At 56.3% G+C, this 23,963-nt stretch overlaps 1 protein-coding gene across 1 annotated transcript in view; it reads left to right on the top strand.

The window, feature by feature from the left end:
- Positions 1-15,442, top strand: part of KCP (kielin cysteine rich BMP regulator) — a 32,553-nt gene extending 17,111 nt beyond the window's left edge. The window contains exons 19-42 of the mRNA XM_052638853.1: positions 940-1,113; positions 1,233-1,315; positions 1,497-1,590; positions 1,679-1,867; positions 2,183-2,353; positions 3,084-3,260; positions 3,884-3,969; positions 4,221-4,311; positions 4,436-4,518; positions 4,587-4,680; positions 6,684-6,857; positions 7,129-7,211; positions 7,803-7,923; positions 10,461-10,540; positions 10,737-10,836; positions 11,351-11,439; positions 11,744-11,846; positions 11,942-12,084; positions 12,347-12,519; positions 12,603-12,714; positions 12,806-12,907; positions 14,104-14,268; positions 14,702-15,008; positions 15,147-15,442. Of these exons, the coding sequence (XP_052494813.1) occupies positions 940-1,113; positions 1,233-1,315; positions 1,497-1,590; positions 1,679-1,867; positions 2,183-2,353; positions 3,084-3,260; positions 3,884-3,969; positions 4,221-4,311; positions 4,436-4,518; positions 4,587-4,680; positions 6,684-6,857; positions 7,129-7,211; positions 7,803-7,923; positions 10,461-10,540; positions 10,737-10,836; positions 11,351-11,439; positions 11,744-11,846; positions 11,942-12,084; positions 12,347-12,519; positions 12,603-12,714; positions 12,806-12,907; positions 14,104-14,268; positions 14,702-15,008; positions 15,147-15,415 (3,263 nt within the window). The 3' untranslated portion in view covers positions 15,416-15,442. The remainder of the gene's footprint in view (positions 1-939; positions 1,114-1,232; positions 1,316-1,496; positions 1,591-1,678; positions 1,868-2,182; positions 2,354-3,083; positions 3,261-3,883; positions 3,970-4,220; positions 4,312-4,435; positions 4,519-4,586; positions 4,681-6,683; positions 6,858-7,128; positions 7,212-7,802; positions 7,924-10,460; positions 10,541-10,736; positions 10,837-11,350; positions 11,440-11,743; positions 11,847-11,941; positions 12,085-12,346; positions 12,520-12,602; positions 12,715-12,805; positions 12,908-14,103; positions 14,269-14,701; positions 15,009-15,146) is intronic.
- Positions 15,443-23,963: the final 8,521 nt, after the last annotated feature.

Here is a 23,963-nt window from a genome sequence, read left to right as displayed (position 1 = left end):
TGGGCCCTTAGTGAAAGTGAGAGTCACACAGTCGTGTCCAGCTCTTTGCTAGTCCATAGACTGTAGTCTATGGAATTCTCCAGGCCAGAATACTGGAGTGGATAGCCTTTCCCTTCTCCAGGGGATCTTTGCAACCCAAGATTTAACCCAGGTCTCCTGCATTGCAGGCAGATTCTTTACTAGCTGAGCTACAAGGGAAGCCCAAGAACACTGGAGTGGGTAGCCTATCCCTTCCAGCGGATCTTCCCGACTTAGGAATCAAACTGGGGTCTCCTGCATTGCAGGCAGATTCTTTACCAACTGAGCTATCAAGGAAGCCCCCCACCCTGGGGCCTAAGCCTAACCCTAACTTTAGACAGAAATGGCTTTCTGAATTGTTTTCAGTCTGACCCAGCTTGGAACTCTCTGGAACTCACAAGGCAGGGGTGGGAGACACGGTAGACGTCTGTTTGTCCCTTCGTGTTACTACACCCACCCTTCTCTCCTATCTTGTACTACTTTTCTTCCACTGCCCACACACCCGGACCTCGTGTATCTACCTGTACAAGACTGGTTCAGATGACAAGTGTTCAAGTTTTCCATACCATAGGCTGGAAGCTGGGATGTGGTGTGCCCTGATCCCCATCCACATGGAAAGTGTTTGGGGTGCAAATCACAAACACAGGCAGGCACGTGCACTAGCCCTTCAGCTCTTCACCCTCAGAGGCACACACATCTGCCTGCAGGTAAAGGGACTACACACATACGCACATGCACGTGTGCTCACAGAGATACCCTTGCGTGTGTACACAGCCCCTCCTCCTCCTCTCCCTCCATGCGGACAGCTTCCAAGTGGCACTTCCGCAGTGGCTCTGGACTCAAGGCGGGAGGGGGCTGTCAGCCTGCTCCTTGCGCTGTCTCTGTGTCCCCATCCTGCCCACCCCCGACCCCACTGTGCAGACTGCGTCCTGGAGAAACAGGTGTTTTTGGATGGTGAACGCTTCTCGCATCCCCGAGATCCCTGCCAGGAATGCCAGTGCCGGGAAGGCCATGCCCAGTGCCAACCCCGGGTCTGCCCCCGGACCTCCTGTGCCCACCCTCTGCCTGGTGTCTGTTGCCAGAACAACTGCAATGGTGAGGCGAGCAGAATAGGGGGTGGTTTCCGGGATTGCTTGGCCTTTAGGGCTGGAGAAGGCAGCGTGCCCTTGGGGGAGGAGGGCCTGTCCCGGGCCTCTAGCTGCCCTCTCCTCCAGGTTGTGCCTTTGGTGGGAAAGAGTACCCCAACGGGGCCGACTTCCCCCACCCCTCTGACCCCTGCCGTCTGTGTCACTGTCTGGTGAGTCTGCCATATGGATGGGAGGAGGAGTCGGGGAGGGAGGGCGGAGATTGGGAGGAGGAGTCGGGGAGGGAGGGCGGGAATTGGGGAGACCAGGCGAGGTCAGCCAAGATCAGGGTGGGAAGGCGTGGGGTCTCCTCCACCTCCTATGCTAACTGGCCCTGGCCTGGTCCACCTGCAGGGAGGCACCGTAAAGTGCCTGGCGCGCCGCTGCCCGCCCTTGCCCTGCCCAGAGCCGGTCCTTCTGCCCAGAGAGTGCTGCCCACGGTGCCCAGGTAGGCGCTGCGCCCCTCGCCGCCTCTCCAGGGTGGATCCCTTCCGCAGCTTGTCCCCAGCCCTGCTGACGGAGGCGCTCCCCTGCAGCCGCCCCCTCGGGCTGCCCTCGGCCGGGGGGCTTGGTCCCCGCCCGCCACCAGGAGCACTTCTCCCCGCCCGACGACCCCTGCCGCCGCTGCCTCTGCCTGGACGGCTCGGCGTCCTGCCAGAGACTGCCCTGCCCGCCTGTGCCCTGCACCCACCCGCGCCAGGGGCCCTGCTGCCCCTCCTGTGACGGTAATGCCCTGGCTATCCCCCTCCCTGCCCTGTCCCCACTTCTTCCAACTCCACCCCTTGCCTTCTTGGTGCCCCTCTTTATCTCCAGGAGGGTGCCACCTCCTCTCCCCACTTCCTCCTGGCCTGCCCTTCCCACATTGGGGTTCTCACTAAGAAAATGGGGAAACAGTGCCCACCTGATCCACAGGGCCTGGCAGAATGGGGGGTGGTCTCCGGGATGGCTTGGCCTTTAGGGCTGGGAGGGCAGCATGCCCTAGTAATGCTCCTGGTACTCCACGAGCCCCCAGCCCCTCGCCTGCCACCCCCCCGCCCCAGGCTGCCTGTTCCAGGGGAAGGAGTTCGCCAGCGGGGAGCGCTTCCCTTCGCCCACTGCCAGGTGTCACATCTGCCTCTGCTGGGAGGGCAGCGTCAGCTGTGAGCCCAGGGTCTGTGCACCTGCCCAGTGCCTGTTCCCTGCCCGGGGTGACTGCTGCCCTACCTGTGATGGTGAGGGGCAGGGACTGGGGGGTGGGCTGGGAGGACGGGGTCAAAGTCTTCTTTACTGCCCAGTGTGCGTGCTAAGTTGCTTCAGTCGTGTCCGACTCTTTGCGACCCCATGGATTGTAGCCTGCCAGGCTTCTCTGTCCATGGGATTTTCCAGGCAAGAATACTGGAGTGGGCTGCCATTTCCTTCTCCAGGAGATCTTCCCAACACAGAGATCAACCCAGGTCTCCTGCAATTGCAGGCAGATTCTTTACCATCTGAGCCACGAGGGAAGCCCCTTTACTGCCCTCAGTTCAGTTACTCAGTCATGTCCAACTCTTTGTAACCCCATGGACTGCAGCACGCCAGACTTGCCTGTCCATCACCAACTCCTGGAGCTTTCTTAAACTCATGTCCATTGAGTCAGTGATGCCATCCAATTTATTGCCCTGGTGTGAGTCAAAGATATTTATTATTATAAGAAAAAAAGCCCCAGACTAAATTCTAGGTGGATTTTCCCTATAGACTGGACAGGGGGCTTCTTTGCAGACCAAAGGGGAGAAAGTCTGTCCTTTGGCCAGTCCATCCATCCCCCTGCGCACCGCCCACCCCCCACTGCCAGGACTGAGCCCGCCCTTTGCCCCCAGGTCTTTGAGCCCTTGAGCTCAGGCCAGGTCCAAGCTCAGAGCCAGATGACTGGTCTCCTCTCTGATTTCCGCTCCTCCACCTTGGCCTCCCTGTCCTCTCTTGAAGGCTGTGAGTATCTGGGGGAGTCCTACCTGAGCGGCCAGGAGTTCCCGGATCCCCGTGAGCCCTGCAACCTGTGTACCTGCCTCGGAGGCTTCGTGACCTGTGGCCGCCGGCCCTGTGAGCCCCTGGGTTGCAGCCACCCGCTCACCCGAGCTGGGCACTGCTGCCCGACCTGCCAGGGTAGACCTGCCCTCCCACTGCCCCTGTCAGTGGGTCTGGTCACTGTCACCCTCCCCTGAGACAGCCTCACAGCAAGCCCACAGCCTGGATTCTCCTCGGGTTCCTCACCCCATACTCAGCCTCCTCTGGGTCTCTGCTGTCACCTCATGCTGACTGTCGTACTCACCAAATACGCAGAAGGTCTGTGTGGCCAGACCTTCACGTCCTTTGGTTGTCACCCTGCCTCCCTCAAACATGTCACGAGGCTCCAAGCGGTTCAGTGATTCCCACGGCCCTTGAGTCGCCCAGCACGCCCAGCACCTTCCCTCCCTCCTGGCTTCCTTCGTCCAGCCTCCCGAGCCCAGCCCACCTCTCACCTTCATTTCCAGGTGCCCCTCCCTCACATCCTCCTCCTACCCTGGCCTGTGGTCTGTGATCTCACTCTCAGTCCTCCCCTGCTTCACGCACACAAGTCTCTCCCCTTCCCAGCCACTCACCTCTCCCTTTCGGACTGTTAGCTAAGCTTTGGTAGAGGACCCCAGGCCCGGATGTGGTGTGTGGCCCGGTGTGTGTGTGTGGAGGGTGGGGTGGGTGGAAGGCTTCGCTGATTGCAGCCCCTTCCACTGCATTCCCTTTTCCGCCAGGATGCCTCTATCATGGGGTCACTGCCGCCCCTGGAGAGACCCTTCCTGACCCATTAGACCCTGCCTGCTCGCTCTGCACCTGCCAGGTGAGGTGGCCCTCTGGGGGCTTGGGAACCCTTCATCCCTTGATCCTCCTCTCTGGCCAGAAAGAAGGTTGTTCCTCCTCCCGGGCTGCACTCTGCCTGTGACATCCACTGGGAGCAGGATTGGGTTCAGGTCTCCCGGGTCCGGGGGAAGGGTCAGTACGGGTACCCCCACGGCGGGGCCGTGTGCAGCCCTGTTTGAGGGTGTGATGGCACGGGAGTCGGGGCATGGCCAGGCGACCTCTCTCCCCCAGGAAGGCTCCATGCGCTGCCGGAAGAAGCCGTGTCCTCCGGCTCTCTGCCCTCGCCCCTCTTCAGGACCCTGCTTCTGCCCCGTTTGCCACAGTGAGCACTCACCTGCCCCCAGGCGCTTCTCTGCCCCTCCTCCCTCCCTCTCTACCAGGCCTGAGGTGGGACGGGGCAAGGTGGCTCGGCCCGCACTCTCACCCAGGACACGTGTCGCCCACAGGCTGCCTCTCTCAGGGCCAAGAGTACCAGGACGGGGAGGAGTTCGAGGGGCCCGCAGGCAGCTGCGCGCGCTGTCGCTGTGAGGTGTGCCAGGGAGGTCGGGAGGGGCTGGGGGCGGGGGGAGCGAGCCACTGAGCCTGCCTCTCCCGCAGGCCGGCCAGGTCAGCTGTGTGCGGCAGCGCTGCCCGCCCCTGTCCTGCCCGCTCCAGGTCACGGAGCAGGGGAGCTGCTGTCCTCGCTGCAGAGGTGCGCCGGGCTGATGGGGCTGCCCCCCTGTTTCTGTCGCTGGGTCTGGGTCCTGTGTCCTTCCATCTGCCCCACCGCCCTCCCCTCAGCTCTCCTCCAGCCTTTCCATCTCCCTGTCCACCCTTCTGGCCTGCCCGCACCTCAGGACTTCTCACCATGCCCACCTTCATCTCTTCCTTCCTGTTCCTGCTCCTGGCCTGCTCAGCCCATTTCTGCTTCTAGACTCTTACTGGAATCTCCTCAAAGCTATCCTGTTCCTAACCACACCCCATTCATATTGGTTCGGTTCGGTTCAGCCCAGTCACTCAGTCGTGTCCGACTCTTTGAGACCCCATGAACTGCAGCACACCAGGCCTCCCTGTCCATCACCAACTCCCAGAGTTTACTCAGACTCACGTCCACTGAGTCGGTGATGCCATCCAACCATCTCATCCTCTGCCGTCCCCTTCTCCTCCTGCCGTCAACCTTTTCCAGCATCAGTGTCTTTTCCAATGAGTCAGTTCGTTGCATCAGGTGGCCAAAGTATTGGAGTTTCAGCTTCAGCATCAGTCCTTCCAATGAATATTCAGGACTGATTTCCAGGCTGTCACTGTTTCCATTGTTTCCCCATCTAGTTGCCATGAAGTGATGGAATCAGATGCCATGATCTTAGTTTTCTGAATGTTGAATTTTAAGCCAACTTTTTCACTCTCCTCTTTCACTTTCATCAAGAGGCTCTTTAGTTCTTCTTCACTTTCTGCCATAAGGGTGGTGTCATCTACATATCTGAGGTTGTTGATATTTCTCCCAGGAATCTTGATTCCAGCTTATGCTTCATCCAGTCCAGCATTTCTCATGATGTACTCTGCATACAAGTTAAATAAGCAGGGTGACAATATACAGCCTTGATGTACTCCTTTCCCAATTTGGAACCAGTTTGTTGTTCCACGTCCAGTTCTAACTGTTGCTTCTTGACCTGCATACAGATTTCTCAGGAGGCAGGTCAGGTGGTCTGGTATTCCTATCTCTTTAAGAATTTTCCACAGTTTTTTGTGATCCACACAGTCAAAGGCTGTGGTTCATAATGGTAATCATGATAGCTAACATTTATTGAGTATATACCATGTGCCAGACTCTGAGCTAGGCACCTTATACATAACATCTCATCAGGTAGGTATTATGATTAATTATTCCCATTTTACAGGTTAGAAAACTGAGGTAAAGAGAGTTAACATAACTTACCTGTGGTCACTTAGCCAATAGGTGGCAGAGTCAAGATTTGTATCTAGGCCACCTGGTTCTAGAATAGGAGTCTTTTTTAGCCTATTAAGAAGACCCTCACCCCATACAGTGCCCCAACTGGTATAAGAACCATGAGTGTCTCCTTGGCCTGGGAGGTAGGCAAGACAGAAGAAATCTCCATTTAATGGGTAAGGAAATTGAGGGTTGGAGAGATGGAGTTACCTTGGGCACATGGCTAGTGATGGAACCTTTCATTCATCCCGTGCATGCCTGCTAAGTTGCTTCAGTCCTGCCCGACTCTCTGCAACCCCATGGATTATAGCCTGCGAGGCTCCTCTGGCCATGGGATTCTCCAGGCAAAGATACTGGAGTGGGTTGCCATTTCCTCCTCCGAGAGACCTTCCAGACCCAGGGATCCAAGCCGTGTCTCTTGTGTCTCCCGCGTTGGCAGGCGGGTTCTTTACCGCTAGTGCCACGTGTGTGTATTACCCTCCTGCCACAGGCCCAGTACTGCTGCTGGTGCTGGGCTGTGGCGGACAGTGCTTGCTGCCTGGCTCGGGGTCTAGCAAGCAAGCAGGAACAGGATTAGAACCTGGGTGTTCTGACCCCGACCCAGTGTCTTTCCCCTCCAGCACACACAGGGGTTCTGTCCAAGCTTCCTACTCCAGCCCTGAAGAAGGCCCTCCTGGTTACCCACATGCCCTACTGACTACGCAGGGTGGGGCAGGGGGTCGGGGGAGACATGCAGACTCAGAGCTCACCCCTGCCCACCTTGGACACAGGCTGCCTGTTTCATGGGGAGGAGCACCCCGACGGCAGTAGCTGGAAGCCCCCTGACAGCCCCTGCTCCTCCTGCATGTGCCATGAGGGTGTCATCACCTGCGACCGCGTCCAGTGTGTCACCTCCTGTGCCCAGCCCCACCAGGGGACCAGTGACTGCTGCCCTCGATGCTCTGGTATGCCCTCGATGCCTGGGGAGGGGTGAGGCGGGGGTGGCAAGGAGGCAGAGCCAGTCAGCATCTCCCTGCCATTGCCCTGGGCTGGGTGGCCCCTGTTCTTATACACACTCCAATCTCTGAGGTTGAGGGTGGGGGTCCAGGGGGCAGAGAACCCCACCCCTGGCATGGCGGCCAGTCTGAAAGTTCCCTGGTTCTGTTCTACTCTTACCCCACCCCACCCGTACCCCTCCTCCCCTCCCCACCCCCCCAACCTTCACCCTCCAACAAGACTGTGAGCATGAGGGTCGGAAGTATGAGCCGGGAGAGAGCTTCCAGCCCGGTGCAGACCCCTGCGAAGTCTGCGTGTGTGAGGTAGGGGAGGGCACCGTGGAGGGGCAGCCTGGGCACTGTGGGGAGCAGGCACTGTGGGGTCAGGGACAGGCGTGTGTCCCTGAGGCCAGGGAGTGAGGCAGGGGCTTCAGGGGAGGAGCCAACAGGGCCAGGAAGTCTGGGGTTGTGGGGCAGGCAGTGCACAGGCCTGCCCAGCTGGACTGGAGGGTGGTGTGGGTAGAAATCTGGGGGGAGGCACCTGGGAAGTGGTCAGGGGCCCTGTCAGGGAAAGTCTGTTTGAAAGAATGGTGAGCCAATGGAAGGGTTTTGAGCAGGCAAATGATGTCATGGGTCGGGAGATTAGGCAATGGGGAGGGAAGATGCCTTGAGCTTGCAGAAGGCTCAAAGGGCACACAAAGGCTCACGCCCAAGTGACTATAGGAGCAGGCACCCCATAGGCCATCTCTGAGGACTGGGATGGGGGATGAGGGGCAAGTCTGGGGAGAGGTTGAATCTCTCTTTAGACCGGTGTCTGACCTGCACAAGGCAGACAAGAGGTGCTTGGAGTCCAGGGGAAAGGGGGCGGCTCTTGGCTTCCGTGGCCCGGATCCCACCCTCTGCTCTCTCATTCAGCTGCAGCCTGAGGGGACACCCAGCCTGCGCTGTCACCGGCGGCAGTGCCCCCGCCTGGTGGGCTGCCCCGCCAGCCAGCTCCTGACCCCAGGGCCCCAGCAATGCTGCCCTACCTGTGCCGGTGAGTCTCTGGACTGGGGGCGGGGGTCAAGAGGGCAGGGCTGCCATCCCCCAGAGTGACACCAGAAGGGCCAGCCAGCTCTCCTCCACAGTCCCAGCCCCTTCCTGAGTCCACTGGGTTGTTCTAGAAGCCCACACCCTAGCCAGTGAGACCTGTACGGCCCTAAGGGGAAACACAGGTGACACCACCCTTATGGCAGAAAGTGAAGAGGAACTGAAGAGCCTCTTAATGGCAGTGAAAGAGGAGAGTGAAAAAGTTGGCTTAAAACTCAACATTCAGAAAACTAAGATCATGGCATCTGGTCCCATCAATTCATGGCATATAGATGGGAAAACAATGGAAACAATGACAGACTTTATTTTCTTGGGTTCCCAAATCACTGCAGATGGTAACTGCAGCAATGAAATTAAAAGACGTTTGCTCCTTGGAAGAAAAGCTATGACAAACCTAGATAACATATTAAAAATCAGAGACATTATTTTGCCAACAAAGGTCCATCTAGTCAAAATTATGGTTTTTCCAGTAGTCATGTGTGGATGCGAGAGTTGGACTATAAAGCTGAGCACCGAAGAATTGATGCTTTTGAACTGTAGTATTGGAGAAGACTCTTGAGAGTCCCTTGGACTACAAGGAGATCCAACCAGTCAATCCTAAAGGAAATCAATCCTGAATATTCATTGGAAGGTTTGAATGAAGGAAGAAGCTGAAGCTCCAATATTTTGGCCACCGAATTCGAAGAACTGACTCATTGGAAAAGACGCTAATGCTGGGAAAGACTGAAGGCAGGAGAAGGGGACGACAGAGGATGAGATGGTTGGATGGCATCACAGACTCGATGGACATGAGTTTGAGCAAGCTCTGGGAGTTGGTGATAGACAGGGAGGCCTGGTGTGCTGCAGTCCATGGGGTCACAAAGAGTCGGACACCACTGAGTGACTGAACTGAACTGAGCTGAAGCTTGCTGCCTCTTGTCCAGCAGGTGGTGCTACAGGGTTGCAGTTGGGCAGGCTGCTGGCTTGTTGAGCACCGGGATCTTAGGACCAGCGGGGCACTGAGTGGTCCAGCTACAGAGGTGGGGAGAGCTATCCTTACCAACCAACACCTGCTAGAATGTGCTGCAGGGGGAGAGAAAAATAATAATACTTATTAAGCACCTACTTCCCTGGTGGCTCAGACGGTAAAACGTCTGCCTACAACGCTGGAGATGCGAGTTCAATCCCTGGGTCGGGAAGATCTCCTGGAGAAGGAAATGGTAACCCACTCCAGTATTCTTGCCTGGAAAATCCCATGGACCAAGAAGCCTAGTAGGCTACAGGCCATGGGTTCGCAAAGAGTCGGACACAACTGAGCGACTTCATTTTCACTTTCACTTTTTCATTAAGCACCTACTGTATGCCGCATACTGCTGCTGTTGTTCACTCAGTCAAGTCTATTTGCAACCCCATGGACTGCAGCACGCCAGGCTTCCCTGTCCTTCACCATTTCCCAGAGCTTGCTCAAACTCATGCCCACTGAGTCAGTGATACCAACCAACCATCTGGTTCTCTGTCGTCCCCTTCTCCTCCTGCCTTCAATCTTTCCCAGGATCAGGGTCTTTATTAATGAGTCGGCTCTTCAGATCAGGTGGCCAAAGTATTGGAGGTTCAGTTTCACCATCAGTCCTTCCAATGAACACCCAGGACTGATCTCCTTGAGGATGGACTGGTTGGATCTCCTGGCAGTCCAAGGGACTCTCAAGAGTCTTCTCCAATACCACAGTTCAAGAGCATCAGCCTTTAAGGTGCTCAGCCTTCTTTATAGTCCAACTCTCGCATCCACACATGACTACTGGAAAAAAATAGCTTTGACTAGATAGACCTTTGTTGGCATAGTAATATCTCTGCTTTTTAATATGCTGTCTAGGTTTGTCATAGCTTTTCTTCCAAGGAGCAAGCACCTTTTAATTTCATGGCTGCAGTCACCATCTGCAGTGATTTTGGAACCTAAGAAAATTTAAAGTCCGTCACTATTTCCATTCTTATTAAGCACCTACTGTATGCAATGCACTGTATTTGGTGCTTTTAATAAAGTTTCACATTTAATTCTCACAGTTACCCAGTGATGAGGAATTTTACAGATGAAGAAACTGAAGTTCAGAGAAATTGATTAACTTGACAAAAATGGCACAGGCTCTGAGTGCTGGAGCCAGGATTGGAACAGGTGTACCTGGCTCATTGTGCTTCCTTCCAGACAAAATGAACAGAAGTGGGAGGGGCAGGCCAGGCAGCCCTATGGTCCTTAGTGACCTCAGGCTGAGGAAGCCACACTTTGTCCATTTCCAGGCCCCCCGTCCTAGCAGGGTTCCTTGTCAAAAGTCCAAACTTTTCTTGGCTGAAACAAAAGGAAAAAGGATTTATCTTCCCTGGATTGAAGGTGTCAGGGCTATAAGTATATCCTGGGCTCAAGAAATCCTGGGGCACAGTAAGGGGGCAGGCAGTCAATGGGGCTTTCGTCCCTGCTCCCCCAGCGTCTCCCACACTGCATTTTTGTCTTCTCAGAGGCGCTGAGCCACTGCACAGAGCACCTGCTGGGGTCTGAGTTGACCCCACCAGACCCCTGCTACACCTGCCAGTGCCAGGTGAGCCCTCTTTCCTTGGGGACCCCTCCAGCCCCCTCTTTTTCCTCCTCTGTAGCTGTGACTCCTCTGTTTTGCACCTCCAGGCTTCCCAATCACCCCAACAACATTCGCCCACTTATCCTGAATGTTGCATTCCACCTAGGCCCTGTGCCTTCCCTGCAGTTTCTTCCTGTGCTGTTCCCATGCCCTTCCACAGGACCTGACTTGGCTCTGCATTCACCGGGCCTGTCCTGAGCTCAGCTGTCCCCTGCCTGAACACTACATACCCCCTGGGAGCTGCTGCCCTGTGTGCCAGGGTTCGTGCCCAATTTTGTTCTGCATCCTCAGGACATGAGCCGGGAGGGAGACAGGAGGTGTGGCCTCTATGGGCCAAGCGGGCAACCTGGGGTGTGCACTCCGAATGCAGGCTTTGTTCTTTTATAGAAATGGAGGGCTGTTCATTAGAGGAGGGACCCGTGAGGTGGAGGGAGGCAGGGAATAGAGCCTGGATTCTCGAGGGCTGGCCAGAGGCTTGTCAGGGGGCTCAGGGACCCCAGGCCCACTTAGCAGGGCATCGCACTGCTGAGCTGGCAGCCAGACCAGAGGAAAGTTCCAGCCTCTGGCTCTTTCAGTTTCCGGGACGCTCTGGATATCCTGGGCGCTGGCGTAAGGTCTGCCATTTAGTCAGCCATAGTGCTGCTGGTTGAGGAAATTAACACCCTCAGGGTACTAATTAGATGGAGGCGGGGCACCGCTCTGCCCTGGGCCTTCAGAGTGAGCTCATGCAGCCAGAATGACAGTGCTTCCCCGTCCCCATTTCTTTGTCCTCAGAATGTGTGGTGGAGGCTGAGGGCCGGACAGTGGCGGATGGAGAGAGCTGGCGGGACCCCAGCAACGCCTGCGTCTCTTGCACCTGCCATGTGAGCTGGGGGAGGGGGGTGGGGTGGAGGACCTTACAGACGGTAAAGTGAAGGGCCTCAGGACACTGGACCAGAGAATATGGGGTCTTTGAGGTAATTAGAAAAAGGCGCCCCCTCTGGGTGAGAGGGCAGAGGTACCCCTGTGTGAGGGCAAGCAGCTAAAGGTGATTTCACCCCCTACTTGATCACGAAGTGGGTGCCCTTGTGGGAGAAGGGTTGCTTGCCCAGTCCTTGATGCAGAAGCGTGAGGCCAGGGACTCCAAACCCTACCGGAAGTCCCTAGAGCAATGACGTCTGTCCTCAGCGGGGCCACGTGGAGTGCCGCCTGGAGGAGTGCCAGGCGCTCACCTGCCCGCGCGGCTGGTCGAAGGTGCGGGAGGCTGGCAGGTGCTGTGAGAGGTGCCAAGGTGCGGGCCAGGACCATGGGGCTGGGGGTCGGGGGCACGGAGCGAGACCCAACGTGAGGGACTGGCATCTGTCTCGCCCCTTCCCGTCCCCTCAGCCCCCGCCCCGTCGTGCGCGCACCAGGGCCGGCAGGTGGCCTCCGGAGAGCGCTGGGACGTGGACGCCTGCACCAACTGCTCCTGCGTGGCAGGCACCGTGCGCTGCCAGAGCCAGCGCTGCGCGCCGCTCTCCTGTGGGCCCGTGAGTGCCAGAGTCTGGGGCGGTGGGATGGGTGGGCACGTGGCACGGCCCACCTGGAGCACCGAGTAAGTCGGAGACCAGGCTCGCCCGGGTCGTGCAGTGTCTGACATGGCCACGAGGTGGCGTCCTGACCTCCTCCAGCAGGAGCTCGGGAGCCCGGGAACCTCCCCGGCTCTCGGGGAGGCTCGGTCCTCCCGGGAGGCTCAGCGTGGGCCCCGGCCGGGAGGGCTGCGGGTCTGACCGTGTGCGGGGCGGAGGCCAGGACGAGGCCCCCGCCCTGAGTCCCGGCAGCTGCTGTCCCCGCTGCCTGCCCCGGCCCGCTTCCTGCATGGCCTTCGGAGACCCTCATTACCGCACCTTCGACGGCCGCCTGCTGCACTTTCAGGGCAGCTGCAGCTACGTGCTGGCCAAGGACTGCCGTGGCGGGGACTTCAGGTGCGCTGCTCCCTCTGCCTTTCTCCCTGCCCGCCTCCCACACCCAGCCCTGCTGACCCCTGCACCCGGGCCTCCCGCCGCAGCGTGCACGTGACCAACGACGACCGGGGCCGGAGCGGCGTGTCCTGGACCCAGGAGGTGGCTGTGCTGCTGGGAGACGTGGCCGTGCGGCTGCTGCAGGGCGGGGCGGCCACGGTCAGTAGAGCCAAGGATCGGGGGGCCGGTCGGTCAGCGCTGTCCCCTTCTCTGTCCCGACCTCGCTCCTCCTCCCACGTCTCTTCTCCAGGTGGACGGGCGCCCTGTGGCCTTGCCCTTCCTGCAGGAACCGCTGTTCTATGTAGAGCTTCGGGGACGCACGGTGGTGCTGCACTCCCACCCAGGGCTCCAGGTGCGGCCAGGGCCAGTGCCGGGCAGGGGGCGCCTCAGGCCTGTTCTGTAGGAGGGGTATTACCAGGCCATGGGGCCAAGGAGCTGAGAGAGTTCTGCTGGATTCTAGGGGGAAGAGGAATCAGGGCTAGAGAACTCCAGGTGTGATGAAAGGAGTTCTGAGCCTAGTTTCCAGCCACGGATGTGCTGGGGCTCTTAGGCCATTATCTTAAGCCACTCCTCTGAGTGACTGAAGTTGCTCAGTCGTGTCCAACTCTGATCCCATGGACGGTAGCCTACCAGGCTCCTGCGTCCGTGGAATTTTCCAGGCAAGAATGCTGGAATGGGTTGCCATTTCCTTCTCCAGGGGATCTTCCCGATCCAGGGATCGAACCCAGGTCTCCCACATTGCAGACAGACGCTTTACCATCTAAGCCACCAGGGAAGCCAGTCCTCTGGGCCTCAGCTTTCCCATCCCTCAAGCAGGGAAAGGGGGAGGCAATGTCAACTACCTTCTCCTAGATGGTTTCAGAGATTCCAATTCCCATGTCAAAGAGTAATTCACTCCCCTGCCTCCACCCACAAGCACATTTGTAAGTACACAAAATATAGCTTATCTACACTTAGGATGGGGCTTCCCAAGTGACACTAGTGGTACAGAACCTGCCCGCCAATGCAGGAAACATAGAAGATGCAGGTTTGATCCCTGGGTGGGGAAGATGCCCTGGAGGAGGGTACGGCAACCCACTCCAGTATTCTTGCCTAGAGAATCCCATGGACTGAGGAGCCTGGTGGGCTGTAGTCCATGGGGGTTGCGCAAAGTCAGACACGGCTGAAGCGACTTAGCACACACGAAAACTTAGCATACAGACCCTATTTGTGCTTTGTCCTCTGTAAGGCCTGAATGCCCGTGAGGGAGTGAAGCTCTGGAAGTGGGTTGCATTTCACAGGGAAGCCTAGCTCAGGGATGATGACGGGAGAAGGTGCCCTCCTGAGGGAGCTGTGTTCCCTTCTTCACTCTTTCGTGTTTGCCCAGAGCTGACACCGCAGGTGCCTTCCTGTCCTTGGCCAGAGCAAGCCTCCCTTCCATGAGGCACTCCCCCTGTCCTTTCTCCTCCCCTCCTGCAGGGGGCATGCTGACACACCACCGAGACGGGCCCTGGGCTTCCTGAGGCCCTTGGCTTTCTCCTGCTCTCCAGTCCCCACCTCTCTGCACAGGTGCTGTGGGATGGGCAGTCCCAGGTGGAGGTGAGAGTGCCTGGCTCCTACCGGGGCCACATGTGTGGGCTCTGTGGCAACTTCAATGGCTTTGCTCAGGATGACCTGCAGGACCCTGAGGAACTGCTCCAGTCCACTGAGGCTGCGTTTGGGAATAGCTGGCAGGTGAGTGGCACAGAAGTGAGGGGTTGGGGGAGGCACAGTTGAGCCTGAGTCTCAGAGCAGCCCTCTGGTAAGGAAAGGAGGGGTTGGGCTTTGGGGCTTTCAGGAAGGTTTGGGGTCTTTTTGCCTGTTACAGTGCTGGGGGGGTGGGGCGGGGCACCTGTTGGAAGGGATCTCCTCAACTGAATCCCCAAGGCCTGCTTCATCATTCACTGACTCTAAGTCTTGGACAAGACACTTAACTGCTCTAGGCCTTGATTTGCCAATCTGTAAAATGGGGGCAAAGGAAAAGTAGCTGATGTTTTCTTTGCTGTTCTTGTAAGGAAGTTTTTGAGGCTACAACAAAACATTTGGTGCAAAGCTCTTGGAAGAACATAACACACAAAGGTCAGCTGCCAGTGAATGCTGTCATATCAAGGCCGCCTTCCCCATCTAGGTCCCAGAGGGCCCAGGACCTGGTCGGCCCTGTTCCAAGGGCCGTGAGGTGGATCCATGCCGGGCAGCAGGGTACCGTGCCAGGCGTGAGGCCAACGCCCGGTGTGCGGTGCTGAAGTCCACCCCGTTCAGCCGCTGCCATGCTGTGGTGCCACCAGACCCCTTCTTTGCCGCCTGCGTGTATGACCTCTGTGCTTGCGGGCCCGGTTCCTCCTCTGACGCCTGCCTCTGTGACGCCCTGGAAGCCTATGCTAGCCACTGTCGCCAGGCAGGGGTGACACCGGCCTGGCGGGGCCCCACACTCTGTGGTGAGGGGGTAGCGCCCCGTGCAAGCTGGGGAGGGGGTGACACAGAGGGCTCAGGTCTGGACAGGAAAGGTTCAGGGAGGGTCACGGGGTTGCGGGGAGCCTGGGGACTGGACAGTGACCCTTCCACTCCATCCACAGTGGTGGGCTGCCCCCTGGACCGCGGCTTCGTGTTTGATGAGTGTGGCCCACCCTGCCCCCGCACCTGCTTCAACCAGCACGTCCCCCTCGCAGAGCTGGCAGCCCACTGTGTGCGGCCCTGCATCCCCGGCTGCCAGTGCCCGGCGGGCCTGGTGGAGCACGAGGCCCACTGTATCTCACCCGAGGCCTGCCCCACCGTCCTGCTCACTGGGGACCGGCTGCCCAGCACTCCGCGCCACCCCAGCCAGGAGCCCCAGGGGCCAACCTGAGCCAGGACAACACCAACCGGGGCTCATCCGGACATGAAGTCTCCCCTTGGCGAGCACCTCCCGCCCTGCCTGGGTGCTGGGAGGCTGGGCGTGGCTCCCACAAAGACCCCAGCTGTGTTGCATTGGAAACAGTAAACTCAGGCTCCACCCCGAGGTTTCCTTGTGTGTCTGTGTGCTTCCTCCTGGTGCTGGGGTGGTGGGGGCGCTGTTTGCAATGTGGGGTCCAGAGGTCAGTGTCCAAGAATTGGGGTGGTGGCAGCAGTGGGGACTCAGACCCGGACCTTACTCACTCCCTGAGCCTACATCCCTGGGCTGCCCTGCCTGCCACACCCTGGGCTGCCTGGGAAACCCTGCCATGGGCAGGAGGAGGACCCAGGAGTCCCATCCCAGCCCTGTGCTTACATGTCATAGGCACAGCCTGTGGCCCCTCTGCGGGCGCTTCTGTGGATCCTTGTACAATCGTGCAGGGGCTGAGGAGCCCGGAGAAAGGACTCAGTCCCCACATTGCATCCCCTTTCCTCGTGGTTTTGGGGATATTGAGAGCTCAGGCACCCTGTGGGCCACTCTAACATCTGGTGACACAGGGACCCCGTGCCTGGGGTTGAGGAACAGGACAACAGTATGTATGTGATGCCATACAGACCCATGATGGACTTACACACACAGACCCTTAGAAGCCCAGATAAATCCACACACGCACCCCGTGTGTGTTCGCAGCTACACCCACCCCCGATGGACATGGAGGCAGGGACACGTGTGCAACTTTCAAAGACATCCTTATAGGGAAAAGAACTTGGAGTCTGAAATCGAAAAAAAAAAAAAATCTTTTTTGACAAGAAAAATCTCTTTTCGAAGAGAACTCTGAGTTCTCTCTGCCACCTATCAGCTGTGTGATCTTGGTGTTTTAGGGACCTTAGCTAAATGATTGGGGTTGGGGGACTCAGTTCTCTTGGGGGGGGCCCCCAGTATTCCAACAGGGTTGAAGGGAGAGCCAGCTGAACTGAGACCCCGTGCCTGCTTGTTCAGCCCACTTCTGCCGGGGCCCCTTTCACAGAGCTGTTCCAAGACTCAGGCAGGCCAGGATACTCCTGACAGCAGGGGAAGATGACAGACCATCTCATATGCCCTTTCTCTCCCCTTGTCATAACTTACACAAACTGTGGCCTCGCCCTCTTTATCTCTTGTGTTGCGGGGAATAAGCAGAATGACCACGGACAGTTCGGATCAAGCGCTAGGGAAGTGCGTTACAATTCACACTTGGGACCACATTTTCCTGGAGCCTGTTTCTTGGGCTGTGTGTCTCCAGATGAGGGAGACAGTGCCCTGTGTTAGTTAGGGCAACTTACTCTCTAGGGCCTGATCTTCTCGTCTGTGAAATGGGGATGAAGATGATACAAGTTGCTTCATAGAGTTGCTTCAAGAAAGGATCACACGTCCGTGGCAGCGTCTTGTGTCCTGGCATACAGTAAGCTGTTGGGAGCTGCTGCCTGCTTGGGCATGTTGTTGTTCAGTCACTAAGTCGTGTCTGACTCTTCGCGACCCTGTGGACTGCAGTACACAAGGCTTCCCTATCCTTCACCATCTCCCAGAGTTTGCTCAAACTTCTGCCCATTGAGTTGGTGATGCCGTCCAACCGTCTCATCTTCTGTTGTCCCCTTCTCCTCCTGCCTTCAATCTTTCCCAACATCAGGGCCTTTTCCAATGAGTTGGCTCTCCGCATCAGGTGGCCAAAGTATTGGGTATCAGTTCAGTTCAGTTCAGTCTCTCAGTTGCGACCCCATAAAATATCACATCACTAATACAGTTGCAAGCTTCATATCTACAGTTTTTTTTTTAATCTACAAGCTACTTTATTTCTATTAGAAAAATATTATTTCTATAAAATTTGGTCCAGTTTCTTCTCCTTTACCTCTACCATTCAAACTAATTTTACTCAAGTAAAAGCAGAATCACATATTTGACATAACAAAATAATTCACATCATTAAATTAAGAGTTTAATTGAATTAGGTGTGCTCATTCTTATTCCGCAGGACTAGTAATTCATCTTTCTTACATGTTACTTCCTTCTATTTTTATTTTTCTGAGTTAAGTAAGGCATGTCTGTTTTCCCACACCCAGCAATACAGGTGTTATAGAAGTGTAATTTATAATATTGGTAACTAGATTCATCATTAATCTTCAGTTCATGTTCAGTTCCCCTTATTATATGCTATTATATGGTATTTTCATATTTCAACCTTACACTTTCCAACAAAGATTAAGCTATTAGTTAAAAAATATTATTAAAATTCCAGACTAAAGAACACTGGGCCCACTTAGAGTCATGCTATTGTGAGAGGTCCTTGCACAGCTATTGCTTTAATCTCAACACAATCTCCTTTGGGCAAAGCAGCAACCTGGTAAGCAGCTCAAGCAGGAAAGCTCCTCTGGAAATATTGTTTGTAGATGTCATTGACAGTATTGAAGTCATTTATGCCAGCCAGCAAAACAGTTGTTTTTACAACATTCGTGAAGTTGCGGCCTGCTGCTTTCAGAATTTCACCCATGTTTGTAAGAGCCTGTTGTAGTCTCTTCTGCCGCCCCTCCTGGCACAAGCTGTCCACTTGCAGGGTCCATGCCTAGGTGTCCTGAAATGTAATGGTCCTGTCGACTAACACAGCCTGCGGGGACCAATGGCCACTGGGGCTTTTGCTGTGCTGATCACACTTCTGATCAAAGATGACATGGCTAACCTTTTCCCTTGCTGCCCCTCGGAGACAACTACCCAGTATATGACTCTTACTTGTGCCTCTCGGGACTCCACATATATAGTCGACATTTGAACAACATGGGGTTGAACTACACAGACGCACTTATACTCACAATTTTTTTCAGTAGTAAATACTACAGTACTACACCGTCCCCAATAGGTTGAATCCTCAGATACAGAGGGAGGATTGTAAGTTATACATGGATTTTTGACTGCAGCAAGGTGTGCAGCACCCAAACCCCTGTGTTGTTTAAGCATCAACATATACACAAAGCAGATATTCATGTGGGGCTGCAAACGAGCACCTGCACACACCTCTCTCTGTCAGAGTCACAGTCCTCACCCCACACTGCCACCCACGTGGCCAAGAAACCTGGATCCAAGTCAGGCCAGCGTCTCTATGAGACCTGGCTGAGGCTCAGGTCTGGCTCAGATGTCAGGGCCCTGCATTACTGAGCTCAGGAGCCTTTGTCTCCTTCTTGCCCCGTCCCCAGCTCCTGGTCCTTCTCTTCTCCAGGAGCAGCAGGGAGTGGGGTGGGGGGACACCCTCCCAGGCCCCCAACTCCATGGAGCAGGCAGCCACCCTGGGGAACCTAGGGCTCCCTTGTAGCCCCAAGCAGGCCTTGGCCCTGTACCAGCATCTCTTCCGGTGCCCTGCAGGCCTAGACCAGCTCCAGGCTGCCCTGCGGCAGGTGAGGAGCACAGGGCACCGTCTCTGAGAGGGCAGGTCTCCGTGGGGTCTGATTCCACCTTGCCTCCCCAGGTGCAAGAGGGCCGAGCCTGCCCCTCGGTCCTGGAACTGCCCACCGTGCTGCTGCAGATGGAGCGGAGCCGGCGGGCCCAGGAGCAGGTAGGGGCCGGCCTGCCAGGGGGTGTGGCAGAGGGCAGGGCGAGTGCCACTTCACGTCCCGGCACCCCCCTTCCTGCAGCTTCTGTGGGATTTGGAGCTGCTGACCGGGGCAGGGCTGGGCCTCTTCTGGCCACCCTGGGCCCAATTCTGTGGTCTGAGGGCCCAGGTCCAGCATGCACAGAACCAGCGCAGCAAACCCCACAGCAGGACAGATGACAACTCTGAGCGGCTGTCAAGTGGGGTGAGCTGGGGCTCAGCTGAGAGATGGGGGGGTCAGTGAGACACTGGGGCACTCACAGTGGTCGAAAAGGGGGAGGAACGTGGGTTTTGGAGACAGATCCGGGTTCAAATCTCTGCTCTGATGCTTCCTGTGAACCGGAAGCTTGTTTCCTTCCTTGGCTACAGGATGGGAAAGATAAGAACTCTTTTCAGAGGGCTGCTAGGAGGCCCGTGAACTCATCTGTGTAGAGAGTTTAGCACCCTGCTGGACATGTAGGACCATTCCAGCCTGTTACTGTTCCATAATGAACTGTCCTAGTCCAATCAACTGCATGGTGACACCACGCCTTTAGCCATGGCTGCAGTGAGAGAGGAAAGCAGGGCTGATGGGGCCCAGAAGACAGAGGCGCGGATGCCCAGGGTGCCCCTGAGATGGGACTCCAAGTAGCCCCAGCTCCGGGTCCCACCCTCCAGGGCTGGTGGCCCCCTCCCTGGCCTGCCACCCAGCTGCATGAGGCCCTTTGGGCAGGTTAGTAGCTGTAGCAGGAGTAGGTGTTAGTCATGACTACTGAGGAAGTGTCCAGCAAACATTTTTGGCCAGGGCTGCAGTCTCATCTGAAGGTTGGAGTGGGTAGGAGGGATCCGTCTCCAAGCTCCTTGACTTGGAAGAAAAGGGGAGGGGTCACACAAGGGCACAGAAGCTAGGAGATGGATCCCTGGGGGCTGTTTTAGAGGCTCCCTACCACACTGGGGGATTATGCCCTGCGGGCTGGGGCACCCCCCAATCCTTCCAGAATTCCAGGCTGTGCCCACCACACCAGACTGAGGACTCCCTGAGCCAGAACCATCAGCTTCTGGAGGGGTAAGTCTCCCATGGAATTCCATCCACTCCATGTTGCCACATAAAGTGACCAAACCCAGGACCCTTTGCCCTGTTGCCCTCCAGAGCCCTGCCCAGCGACCCCTCCTCATGCCTCTAGCTCCTCCTGAGGCTTTTACTCAGTTAAAACTACATGGTAGCCCCACAGTCTCTGGAAAGGATAACCTCAAGTTCCAGGTCCTAGCAGCCAGTGGTGGGTGCAGAGGAGGGGGAGGGGAGGCTGCCATGGGCTGAGTTTGAGTGGTGGGGTGGGAAAATTCCTGCAGCCTGCTGTGGGTGGGGAGGCCTATGCCTCCCCCCCACACACACACACACATATACACAGCAGAATGCAGAAGCAAGAAGTATCCCCAAGGCAGTCCTTGCACTCCTGCAGGCAGCAGGCAGTGGACCCACCATCAGCCCCGGATCTGAGCGAAGCCAGCCTGGATGCAGACCCAAGGCAGGAGAGCCCTGGCTTGCCTGCAGAAGGGCCCACATCTGGTACTTTGAGAGGGGTTGGCAGCCAGGAGAACAGAAGCCCCTGGGTTAAATTCAGTGAAATGGATGCTGTGAGCTTAGGTTGGGACAAGCCGGGAAGCCATCACCCCAAGTCCCAGGATTCTGGTTCATCCTTACCCATTCTTCCTCTCATACCTTTTTGTGGGGGTGCCGGGGCAACCAGGGACAAAAAGTAGGTTTCCTTTTTTAAAAATAATTCTATTTTTGTGTGTATGTTTGGTGCGCTGTGTCTTCCTTGCCGCACAGGCTTTTCTCTAGTTGCAGCAAGCAGAGGTTACTCTCTAGTCGTGGTTCAGGCTTCTCATTGCAGAGGCTTCTCTTGTTTCAGAGCACAGGCTTCAGTGGTTGCGGCACTTGGCTCCGTACTTGCTGCTCCTAGGCCGGAGAGCACAGGCTCTATAGTAGTGGTGCACAGGCTTGGTTGCTCCACCGCCTCTGCGATCTTCCCAGTTCAGGGATTGAACCCGTGTCTCCTGCCTTGGCAGGAGGATTCTTTACCACTGAGCCACCTGGGAAACCCCAGGTTTTATTTTCTATGCCAGCTCCACCTGATTGGTGCCAGCCATCTCAGGTACTGTGTCCAGGAGGATCCTGAAGCTAAGCTGGGGCTCAGAGGAGAGAGTGCTGGGAATGGCTGGCTGTCCTCCCTGTTCTCCAGCAGGGATGGAATGGAATGGCAGCTCCAAGCTGCCACCCTCATGTCAGGCACTGGGGAGATACAGGGCACAAAAGAGACTTGGCCAGTCACTTGTCCTCATCTCTGAGGAGATTGCAGCCTAGTGAGAGAGTGTGACAATTAGCAGGTGATTAGAATTCATCAGGATGTATGCTGTGAGCCCTGGGCCTGTTCATTTAAATGAAAGAGGCTCTCAAATGATTGGTTAAATAATAAGCCTAGCAAAGTCACAGGCTTTTAAATTGTGACATCATGTATGGGCAAGAGGAGGAAAGTACAAATGATTATTTTCTGATTGACAGAAATTTTACAAGTATATTATCTCTTGGGACTACATCGGCGGAAGATATCTGTTACAGCATTATAACCAGTGAAATAAACGATCCAGTAAGACAACAGATCAGAATTACAGAGGGACGGGGTTGGAGGTTATTTTCACAGTTCATGGCAATAATTTCTGAAGGCTTGGGACTCTTACCAGATGTCTTTGTTCAAAACCCTTCCGAAGACAGATTTGTTTTCACAGAGAACATTCCCATTTGGTTACTGTTATGAATATTCACACATCCATGTTGCATAAAGATGGCATTTCTTGTGAGAGTTCTTAATTTAAGACCTTATGAAATCAGGTTCTTTTCAGTGTTTTTTTTATGAATAGAAAACGATGCTCCTTCCTCCACAGCTGCAAAGGAGCAGTGACATTTCATCTCTTTTTTTAGATTCCTTTTGTTAATTATAAAGACTTGCAGTTTTTAGACTAGCCTCTGGCCTAAAATTCCACTTCTTGAATTTCATTTGATTTTGCCTTCCAGAAACCAAAAAAGAGCTAAAGAGGATTATCCTTAATAACAGAAAAGCAGGCACCTATTGTGGGGCTGGACAGGACTTTGTGTCTTTGACACAAGAACAAAGTAGGGGTGTCCTTAAGAGGGACTGGTAACCCCGGCATACTGTCCTTTCCTGCTCCTGGGCTGCCTCTGGCAGTTTTGAGGAAGACGGTGTATAGGTTCCTCTGAGGTGGTCCTTGGCTGGGAGGATGAGGAAGGTGAGGGTCAGCTGTTGGCAGGCAAACCTGACAAGTATATAGCAGGCTGTGTAAATAAAGGTGGCATGGTGAGCTGTGAAGGCCGTGAAGTTCCAACGCTAGCCCTCAGGGTACCCTACCACCCCCACTCGGTTCAGTCCCCTCACCTGCTGGGGACTCCCTGGGCTTCCTGGTTCCAGTTCAGGGGTGTGCGTGTGAGGGGCTGGGATATGAGCAGACATCTGTCTTTCTCCTTCAGGTTGCTTCCAAGAGCTGAACGTTACCACCAGCAGTAGCCCTGGAGAACCAGGAAACTCAGAGTTCAAGGTGAAAGGGTGAAGTTTCCTGGGCAAGACCCCTCGCAGATGGGGGATAGCAGAGGTGGGGTCTGCCTGGGAGGAGACTGCTGGGGTAGGAAGCCCACAGCCAGGTGGAAGAAGGGGCCATTGCTAAAGCACCTTTTAAACTACATAACATGGGTTTAGGGCTTCCCAGGCTATTATAGTCTATGAGGTTGCAGAGTCAGACATGACTGAGTGACTAACCACAGCACAACCTAACATGGGCTTTACAAATTCAGGAGTCAGGGCAGGGGCCTAATGGAAGTAAGGCCCACTGGGGCCCTGGGGTCTCCAGGCTCCCCTGGGGGAAGTGGCCCTGGAGGGAGGATTCCCACACAAACCTGGGACAAAGTGTTCTTCCTTCCTAGGACCTGGCCCAGAGGCCAGAGGGGAGCCAAGCAGAGCCCATGCCTCAGAGGCCGCATCAACTATCATCTGGAAGCCTACAGGAGAAAAAGCTGGCTCAGGGAGCCCCAGGGCCCCCAGGCCTCCCCTCCCCAGGCCTGCCAGAACCCCAAGATCCCCTGGAGGGGCTGGGCTGGAGCCTGGGCCAGGAGAGAGCAAAACAGAAGAAACTGCTAAGGACTGAAATTCCTCACAGTCAGAGAGAGGGGGACCCTCAGGGTCAGGGTAAGAGAGAGAAGACAAACCAGGGTCCGAGCGGGGCCGGCACTCAGGCTCTGATGGAAGAGGTCTCTCAAGGTCAAAGATGGGAGGGCCTCCAGGGTGAGCACAGAAGGGCGCCTCAAGGTCAAAGCGAAAGTTGCCTCAAATGCGGGAGAAAGGAGGCCCTCCCGGAGCCGAGTGCAGATTCTCCCCGGGGTTCGGGAGAGAAGATCCTCCAGTCTTCCGAGGGCAGAGACTGCATCCTACCAGCCTGGGAAGCGGCTCGGGGAGAGGGGCCCCGGGAGAAAGCAGGCTCCTCGGGGGACTTCTGCAGGTCCCTAGGGGAACGGATGCGGCAGCCTGGGGGAAGGGAGGGACCAGGGCCCCGGGGAAGGACCACCCAGCTGATGCAGGTTAAGACCGATGGCCTGAGAGGAGGCAGCGCACCGGCCCTGGGAGCGCAGGCGTCGCTCCGGGAAGGGTTGCGGGCTCCGCTTCCACTCGCTGGGCCCCCGACCCGGCCACTGCTCCCAGGCCCAGGAGCGGTGATGCTAGCGGCCCCATACACTGGGGGCTCCGGGCAGCGGGAGTGCCCCGCTGCTCTCCCAGGGCACCTGGGCCCGCTGCGCGATCCGCACTCGCTTCAGGGCCCAGGAGGAAGCCCTGGCCCCGCGGAGCAGGAGCTGGGTGGCTCCACGGG

The sequence above is a fragment of the Budorcas taxicolor genome, chromosome 4 (assembly GCF_023091745.1).
Source record: "Budorcas taxicolor isolate Tak-1 chromosome 4, Takin1.1, whole genome shotgun sequence".
NCBI classification, from domain to species: domain Eukaryota; kingdom Metazoa; phylum Chordata; class Mammalia; order Artiodactyla; family Bovidae; genus Budorcas; species Budorcas taxicolor.
This window is presented reverse-complemented; position numbering and strand designations above follow the sequence as displayed.